Genomic DNA, 9,292 nt, shown 5'->3' with positions numbered 1-9,292 from the left:
GACTGGCAGGCTGGACCCAGTCAGTGCACATTTGGCAGTACAGAACAGAGAAGGAGCACTAGGGGAGCTGAGGCTGGCTGGAAAGTCTCCCCGTGTCACAGGCAGTCCATACCATGTACCTCCATGTAACATCACGGTGCCAGGGAGGGTGCTTTCAGTGCAACTTTGAGGACAGGTTCAAGAACTGCTTGTTTGAGTCCCAGAGCCTGGCTGGGCAGACGTGTCAACCAAGTGGATTTCTAAGACATGTTAGTGGCAGCAAGATTTCAGCAGTGCTCCCATGCGCCAAAGGCAGATCTGGTAAACTTGAGGCCGAGGCGTGGGCCAGGATGCGAGGCCAGTTCAGCAGGGCTGCTTGATGGGCTCCACCATCCTCCATGAAACCACAGCCCTCATCCTTCTGGGCATTGGGGAGCTGAAGGAGGACCTGTGGTGCAGGTGAAGCCCATTATCACAGCCTTGTAAATACTGACAGAGTAGCTTTTGACAGAGTGACTCCTGATGGAAGAAAAGAAACTGCTACCAAGGCTGCCAGTGCCCGGCAAAGGCCAATGTCGGGCATGCTTTTGTATTGAAATTCACCTCCTTCGTAACAGCCTGGTAACACCCCTCACCACCCGGCCCTGCCCGCCCCGGCGGGGGCTGCTCGGCAGGGCTGCGGGTATCGGCCCGAGGGGCACGAAGGGGCGGCGGCGACGAGGCAGAGTGGCGGGGGCCGGGCAGGGGCTCGTCCCCCTCAGTGGCGTTGTGTAATACCCAGACGGAGCCTCTTGCTGGGTCGGACTCGCCCGCCCCTTGCGCCCCGAGGGCTGGCGGCTGTGGCGGCCGCGCACTGGGGGCTGCCGGGGCCGGGAGTGATGCGGGGCAGTGCCCGGCTGGGGCCACTGCCGACATCTCCCGACGGGTCCTAGTCAGCCTTGTCCATCCCACCCCTAAATCATCCATTCCCGCAATTTCCAATTATCGCTAAAGATTAAGTCCTTAATTTTCTTGGCTGCACAATCGGTAACGAATCGCCCGGACTTTGTTTTTCTACTGCTCCCGAGGCTTGATTTATTGTGTCTCCGTTATCGCTCTATCAGGCTTCGTTCAGAATGCTTTTCTGCGCTAATTCTATACCCTCGGTATTTATTTTGACCGTCCCTTCTGATTAACGTTACTAATTTTTAATTGCTCGCCGTTCACCGTTCCAGCTCTCGGTGTTTCCTGCGGCCCCCCGCGCTGCCCCGCGGCTGCGGGACGGAGCCGAGCCTCGCCAGGGCACGCACTGCCCCACCGCCCCGACGCCCCCGGCGAGCCCGGGCAGCGGCGGCGGAGCGGAGAGAAGGGACTCGTTCCCAGCCAGCCGCCGCCGGGGTCCCCCAGCCTAGCGACTGAATTTCCCCCTCCTTCGAAACCGTTACTTTATCCCAATTAAAACATCGCGTCCGGGAAGAGCGGCGGCGCGGCCGCTCCCTCCGCCCCGGCCCGCCGCTGGACCCGCACCAGCCCCGGCCCGCCCCCGGACCCGCACCAGCCCCGGACCGCCCCCGGGTGCTGCCGGGGCCAGGGGCGGCGGGGGGGAAGCGTCGTGCAAGGCAGCCCCCCGACAGCTCTATGATTAATGACCCGCCCGCCCGGGAAGGGGCGGGTGCTGCCGCCCGGGCTGGCGGGGGGAGCCGGGCGGCCAAGTACGACCCGGCTCGACGCGGCTTATAAGCGGCGTCGCGGGGCTGGTCGCGCCGGGCCGCCCCGGACAGCGCCTGGCCTCGCCGGGCAGCGCCGTCCCGCACCGCACCGGTAAGTTCATCCCCGGTCCGGGAACTGCGGGATTCCTCTCGGTCGCCCCGAGGCCGCAGGGAGCCGGGTCCACTCGGCGGGGTGCGGGACCGGGAGGCGGCAGGGATCCTCCGCGCACCGACAGGCAAGTCTCGATTTCGCTGCTTCAGAGAAAGTGTTTTCGTTATCTCTTACCGGAGTTAATCAAAGGGCAAGGTCTTTTTAAAACCGATGCAAAATAATACAAATTCGCTCTGTTTTTTTTTTTTTTCTCTCCAAGGAACAACTGAAAAGGCTGCGAACAAGTTTATCGGAGGTTTCCACCTGTTTCTTTCAGTTCGTGTGCTCTGCTGTGGCGTTTCCCGTCTTTTCCTTCTCCGTGTGGGCAGGTTGCCTTCATCGTCGCTTCAGTCACGTGGAATGTAAGACTAAAATAAGTGTTGTACTGTTTTCTGTGGTGAACTAATTAGATTTAAAACCGACCACGTCTTTGAAATGTCATGCAAAACCCAGAAAATGTACCTTCTTGCGTTGGAAATACCGCAACAGAAATGCTTTAGAAATAATAGAAATACTCTTACTTTGACACCCCCATTTCCAGGTTTCTCCACACACCGGGCAGCTAATGGGCGTTTGCAAAAACGTGATTGCAATTGCCTTAAACAACAAGCCTCTTCCTTGTAAAAATTGTAAAGGAGGTGATATGGAAGCTGGCTGATGCCCAGAGGCGTTTTATTTGGTTTTCAGCAACAGTTACTTTGGACCGCGAGGTCTGGGCAAGTCCTCGGTTCACAGAGTGTGCAGCAGACAGAGCTGCTCAGCCCTAGCGCCTGAGGAACACTCCCGTGGCAAAGGAAGCAGCACTTTTTGGCTACACACATGTACACACCTACAGCAGACCCTGTGCTTCGGCGCAGCAGATTTTCCCGGGACATTTGCTGTTTGGATTTGTTGGGAATTGTTAAGAAACTAATTCAGAGGGAAATGTTTTCTTTCCACGGCTGAGATTTTGTCTTTTTTTTCTATAGGCCCAGGTTTTCTTCCCATGTAGATGTAAAGCTCCTACACGGGAAGCTCCTACTTTGAGGGGCAGCCGAGGACATGAGGTTTTTAGGTATGTGTGCTTCTATGTACTGTATGTCACACAGGCATTCTAAACCTGGTTATACACCAAAATCAAAACTGCAGTGAAAGCAGCCCTAGTCCTGCACATCAGTAGCCAAGCAAGTATTTATGCTAACCCAGTCTGACTGTGTCTTTGAGTAATTCGGACTCTTCTGGCAACCAGGGAAGGCATCCTCATTTCCGAGGGATTTCGATGGGATGGCAAATGAGAAGTCTTGCTGATAACCATAAACTGATAGATTCTTCTACTAGTTTTCATGATTGTCTTGACTCTGCAATGAAAATAATGATGATTTTCTTTTCCATTAAAATGCATCTATATCTGACTGTGCCTTAACACAATGAGACAATACAAGAAGAAAATAAATCAGGTGGGAACTTAGTTTAAAAGAAATAGCCAATTGCAAGACCATTTTTCAGCTCCCAGTCAAGACAAGGACATGTAAACTTAATGTGAAGTGTATTTTATCTTGGTCATAAAGGTCACAATAAAAAAAATAATGAGATTTTTTCCCCCCCTTTGGTTTATAGTTCTAACACACACTGAGTGATTCACAAACTATTTCAAGGCCAAATTGTGCTACTATTTAAGGGAAGATTACCTGATAAAACTCTGTGAGCCTGATTAACAGCAAATTAATCACAATAAAACACCTGAAATAATCATGTTTTCTAAATACCATCAAATCAGAGCATTACAAAAAGGATTCTTTGGAAACCTTGCCTCTTCTCTCCTAGAAATCTTTGTCTTAGTTAATTGTCTTGGGTTTTTTTACTGTTACCAGCCACAATTACAGAGGGACGTCAGTGAGACTTCAGCGTGTGGTTGAAATGCTTTGCAAAATCAAGGCCTAATTCCTATAAATTTAGATCATTTTAGGTCATTTACATGTATTGATTTTGTTTAAATTTTTAAAATCATGTAGTGTTTGAATGAAATTAAAAGTTTCAGTGACTTGTTCATGCCCTTTTTGTCTAGCTGGGCCATCACAGAAACAGCTGCTGCCAAGCCGTGAAAGTCGGGATCTGCGACGCCTCCAAGGGCTGCGTGGCTGAGGACAGCGGCTCAGGTATTACTCTAACTAGGAAGGGCTGCACTTCGAGGAATGTTGTTGAATGGCGTTTTACTCTGTGATTGAATGAATTAAAGGACTGAGTTTTCTTGGAAGCAGAGCTGATTGACTGTCTCTGCTGAGAACTGGGGAAAGACCTTGCGGTCATTATTTTCAGCTGTGCTCAAAAGTTTTTTTTGTCATTTTTTAAAAGGTTCTTTTGCCCCCCAATGGCCAAATTACAGCTTGCAGGATATGTTTAAAGTTTGAAAATGGAGAAGATAAAGGATAAGTGTGGGAATTTTTTTAGTTACATTAGGGGTGGGAGGACAGGAGAAGTTGGTTCCCGGTCTTTTAAAATCATGGACCGAGTTTAGCCCTTCAGAAAGCCGCTCAGTACTGTGTGCTATGGCTTCACTCACCGCTGCATCTTAAATCCCTACTTTTCTTTCTGTAATCCACGGAGCCCCGAGCACCTCTAAGACTGTTGATGGAATTATTGCAGCTAAATAGAAAATATATAGACAGTCCCACATGCCAAATTATACAAATAATATCTTTTTAAAATAAATCACATTTTGCCTTACTTTTAGTTGGTTGTGAGTGGGAACTACTGTGGCAGTGCTGCCCCACGTTGCCTGTGGGGTTTTCTCAGAAGGGATCTCTGAGCTTCTCAAAAAGTTTTCTATGTGTAAAATTGTCAACACTCCCTCCCATTAGATACCAGCCTTTGGGCAAAGTTCAACTTCTGTTTCTGTACCTGCGTGTGAGATCTGATCGCTAAGCAGCGAGCGGAGCAGCAGCTGGCACAGCTGCATGCGGGCTTTCCCTGGCACGAGCAGCACTCGCGCGCCTGCCGATCTTTGCTCCGAGGCATCGTGTGCCCGGGCGCACCGCGGCGGGCGGCTTTAGGGATGCTCTTGTCGGTTTCAGGCCCCTCCCCGCTGGGAAGTCACCGATGGACTGCGGACGCTTGGCAGAGAGCAGCGAGGAGAGACCCGTCCCGGGTGCGGAGCCCGGTTCCCCGCCGCGTCCCGCTGCCGGCAGCAGCTGCTGCCCGCCGTCGGTGGCCGGGCAGCGCGCCGGGGCCCCCGCGGGCAGGCCCGCTGCCGCTAACGCCGCTCGGGAGCGCAGCCGGGTTCAGACCCTGCGCCACGCCTTCCTCGAGCTGCAGAAGACTCTGCCCTCCGTGCCGCCGGACACCAAGCTCTCCAAGCTGGATGTGCTCCTCCTGGCCACCACCTATATCGCACACCTCACTCGCAGCCTTCAGGATGAGGAAGAGTCGCCGGGAGAGAACTTGAGTACCCTGCGAGGGGATGGATACCTCCACCCTGTCAAGGTAGGAAAGCCTGAGGAACAAGTGCCGCGTTCTCTCAGTGAAGAAGTAAATTTGCGTTAAAGGTGGTTGCATGAAACTAAAGATCTCAAGCTTATTTACCTTGCTAAAGAGTGCCTAGACTAACCATGCCTCTTGGGTGCTAGGGGCCAGCTGGAAATGCCCTGGAGCTCACTGGCTTTGTCCCTCCAGCTTCAGAACCTTCGCACAAAAACATGGAATCTAGTGCGAAGTCCAAACCCAGTGGGACTCAGTCCCCTGGAAGTGAATGCAGAGGGGTACAGGCACCTTCTGGGTCCCCAACTGGTCCCGCATCAAACTCATCTGAGGTGGCAGCAGGGGGGAAGTGCGTGGTCAGGCAAAATGTGGTCCCACAGCATTGAGTGTAGCCGTGGCAGGGTTTGCTTTGGCCCTCCTGCCAAGGCAGCCGAGGTGTAAAAGGTGATGTTAATTACTGGCCACCTGCTAATTCCTTCCATGAGAGTGCTCTTCTGATGCATTTATTTCGTCTAGTTGGTATTCCCTCTTTCCCGTCATCCAAAACAAACGGCACAGGGGAGGTGAGAGGGGAGCTGCTCTTGGAGAGGACCTGGGGCTGGAAACTGGTTTCAAATGCATTGCTCAGTGACTGACGGGACTCAAATACCGCGGGATATTTTCTTTGGCTCTGGTCTCAGGGAGTGAGTTAGAGCACTGGAGTGTTTTTCTTGGTTTTTTTTCCTTTTCTTTCTTTTTTTTAAAGACTCTGATGAATTCAGAATGATTTAATTAAGATTAATTTGTGAAGTAATCTCTAATTCCTATGAAGTGACTAATTCACAGAGAGTTTCTTGTTCACAGCGTAGGTTGCTGTAAAAAGCATGATGTGAACGTAGGCTTCTGAGGCCATTTGAATGATTAGTGGGCTTACTGAAAAAGCAAAACCGGTACATCAATTAGAAGATGGCTATAATTTAAGGAAAGAAAATATAGTGATGTATCTCAAAAGAACTTCTAAGTAGCTTCTGTTAGTTCCCTTGGTCAGAGTGAAAGGACACAGGTCTCATGGTACTTTTTATTGGCTGCCAACTGTTGCTGGCAGAAAAATGCTTTTGAAGAGTCATTACAGCAGTTAAATGATCCAGACACACATTTCCCAGGCTACTGGAATATAGCAATGCTGGATTCACCTAGCAATTATTTTTTATGATCTTATTTATGTACCATTTACCTGTATTGAGTTACATAAAGATTCTTTGAGTCTAACCAATCTTTCTAATATTCCTGGTAGTAAATTATATTTTTTTTTTTAGCTGGCACTAGAAGTGTTACAGGCAAATCCTTGTACAGGCTTGGAAAAAAACCACCCCAAAGTGCAGGATATGAGACAAGCAGTAGAGATAAGGACTTTAACTGCACTCATATTTCAAGCACAGTAAATACAAATAATGAGGAAAGTCAGATATCCAAGCACAGTTGTGTGTACACAGAACACAAAATATGGTTAATGACTTTAGACTCAGATGTTTTATTGGTGATGAATTCATAACATCATTCTTGAAATAAAAAGACTTACAGTACAGTCTTTCCAAGGGAGTATGTGCTGCTGCTTTATTATGTCTTTAAATAGAAGAGCTGAGATTTAACTGCAGTATTAAGCCCTGCTAGTTTTTAGAGCTCTCTTTCACTACTTGGAGGAAAGGTGTTAGCCTGTTCCCAAAAGCTCCTTAAACTGTATTCTTTTGGAACAGCTTGCTGGCTGTGTTTTGTTTATATTTGCATCTGATGTGTATGACAAGTCTTGTCAAACGTCCACCTCTCTAAGGACCTCACCTCGATGCTTCCTCCCAGGGGAAGGACACCCCACTGTAGCCACCCTTACTGCAGGGCTGGTGGTAGTCAGGATTTTGCTTGAGTTAAGAAACGTGAGCTATGAGAAGACATGTTCAACACCAAAGTAACTGATGAGTCACAGAATCACAGAATTCCAATAACCAATGAATGGAAAGAGGAGTCATCCCATCTGAAATCATTGGAGCTGACAAAGAGCAAGGTGGTATCGCCAAGCAGCAATTATACTGAATTCCCTTTAACACAGCTTGTAGCAGCCCCTGCGTTGTGGCCAGTATTGGAGGGGCAGCTGGCATGAATGGATGTGCACACAGAGCTGCAGTCCCTGTGGTCACAGTCTGGAGAAAAGGAGGCTGAGGCCATATCATAGGTCTCATAGAGAACTACAGCTACCAGAAAGGAGGTTGTGGTGAGGTGGGGGTCGGACTCTTCTCCCCCGTAACACGTGACAGGACAAGATGAAATGGCCTCAAGTTGCAGCAGAGGAGGTTTAGACTGGATGTTAGGAAAGATTTCTTCATGGAAAGGGTTGTTAAACACTGGAAGAGGCTGCCCAGGGAGGTGGTGGAGTCACCATCCCTGGAGATATTCAAAAGCTGTGTAGATGTGGTACATGAGACATGGTTTAGTGGTGAATGTGGCAGTGCTGTGTTAGACTCGATGATCTTAAAGGTCTTTTCCATCCTTACCAATTCCACTACTCTGTATCCCCAGAGCATCCCTGGCAGCATAAAGAGGAATGCCGTGTTTTATCCTATCAACAGAGCATCCACTGTGCAAACTGTGATGACAGATCAGCACGGCCTGCTCCTGCCTGTTTGGTCATGAGAGACTTTGGGAGCTGTGCCTCATGATTAATTACCAAAGAAAAGATTCAGGCTAGGGTTCCCTTACCCAGCTTCTCACGACATCTTCCAACAAGTGACAAGAGGGGAATTTTCTGACGATAGCAAGTGTGTTTCCTGTTCCCATGTGCTGTGATTCCACCAACCCTTAGGGCTTTGCTGAGTGGCACCCAGAGCGCAGCGCTCCTGTCTGTCTGACTCAGCACTGTGCTTGTCTCTTGTCTTGCAGAAGTGGCCGATGCGTTCCCGGTTATACATCGGAGCCACGGGACAGTTTTTGACTCATTCGGCGCAAGGAGACGGCGCGAACCAAGGAGAAACATCAACAGCTTCACAAATCTAATCGCCTCGCTTTGAAAACAATAATTAAAAACTTATTTATTAATCACACCTTATATATATTTAACTTAAAACTTATCTACAGACAAACTGTAATTCCAGAAATACTGTCTGTAGAGGAGAAGGAATCAAATCTTAAATGTAATTAATACCTCATTAAGTTAATGGGACGTATCATGGGTTTTTATCATAGAGGAGACTGCAGGGCTCTGAGCTCAGGGGCTGGGAGAAGGTGAGTGCAGCCAGCACTAACATGAAGGGCAGCCACAGAGGCAGAGCTGCTGGTGGCATTGGTAACCCCAGCCCCTCGGGGACAAGTGGGGAAGGGGTTACAACAGAGGGAGATGCAGAACTGGCCAAGGGCAGCGCAGTCCAGGCTGAGGTGGAAGGCAAAGTCTAAGAATCACGGTTGACATCCTGCATGTGCTGTCTTTGCTGCTCAAAGTTGATGGCAGAAATCCCACTGACCACAGTCCTCGGGTTGGGGCTTCATCTGACCCATCATCTGAAATGTAGGCCATTACTCCTCAAAACATGGATGCACGTTCACCTCCAGTAAAAAATGTGCTGAGATCTGTCCTGCGTGCCGAGGGTGCAATGCGCTACAACCACAAACCACTCTGCCGTTACTTCTTGTAGTGATTCCTGCGGTTGCTTTGCATGTTACGGGGTTTAATATGTGTTGCAGCGTTACCCCAGTGCAGCTACTGCTCTGCTCCAGGTCCCTTATCTTGTCCTTTAGCAGGTTCGTGCATTGAAGCAAATAAACCCGAAGAGTTGGCTTGTTCATAGCACATGTTTTGCTTAAAACATATACATTTAGGCAAGAAAAGATGAAACTAAATGCACAAATGCTATTTGATGTATCTGTCCCGTGAAACACTGTACTTCTCATATCGCTTGTTATTGCTGAGGTAAGCATTTAATTAAATATTATTCATTGGACATCGTATACTTATGGAGCCGCAAAATCTGTATCAGTTTCTGATTGTATGGGACAGACA

The 9,292-nt window shown here is 49.1% G+C and overlaps 1 protein-coding gene across 1 annotated transcript; it reads left to right on the top strand.

The window, feature by feature from the left end:
- The first annotated feature begins 3,895 nt into the window (after positions 1 to 3,895).
- On the top strand, positions 3,896 to 9,062 carry TCF24 (transcription factor 24). Its single transcript, XM_061995735.1, has 3 exons — positions 3,896 to 3,953; positions 4,869 to 5,277; positions 8,179 to 9,062. Exons 2-3 carry the CDS (start codon positions 4,894 to 4,896, stop codon positions 8,290 to 8,292), a joined length of 498 nt encoding a protein of 165 aa, XP_061851719.1. The 5' UTR covers positions 3,896 to 3,953; positions 4,869 to 4,893; the 3' UTR covers positions 8,293 to 9,062.
- The last annotated feature ends 230 nt before the right edge of the window (positions 9,063 to 9,292 follow it).

Source organism: Colius striatus, chromosome 4, assembly GCF_028858725.1.
Source record: "Colius striatus isolate bColStr4 chromosome 4, bColStr4.1.hap1, whole genome shotgun sequence".
NCBI lineage: Eukaryota > Metazoa > Chordata > Aves > Coliiformes > Coliidae > Colius > Colius striatus.
The sequence above is the reverse complement of the archived record's forward strand: the minus strand, read 5'-3'. Positions and strand labels throughout refer to the sequence as shown.

What these genes read in the sequence shown, in the direction of transcription:
- TCF24 (XM_061995735.1), top strand. Translation starts at nt 4,894, where the DNA reads ATGGACTGCGGACGCTTGGCAGAGAGCAGCGAGGAGAGACCCGTCCCG. An exon ending in GATACCTCCACCCTGTCAAG is followed by an intron (nt 5,278 to 8,178) that starts GTAGGAAAGCCT and finishes CTTGTCTTGCAG; the next exon opens with AAGTGGCCGATGCGTTCCCG.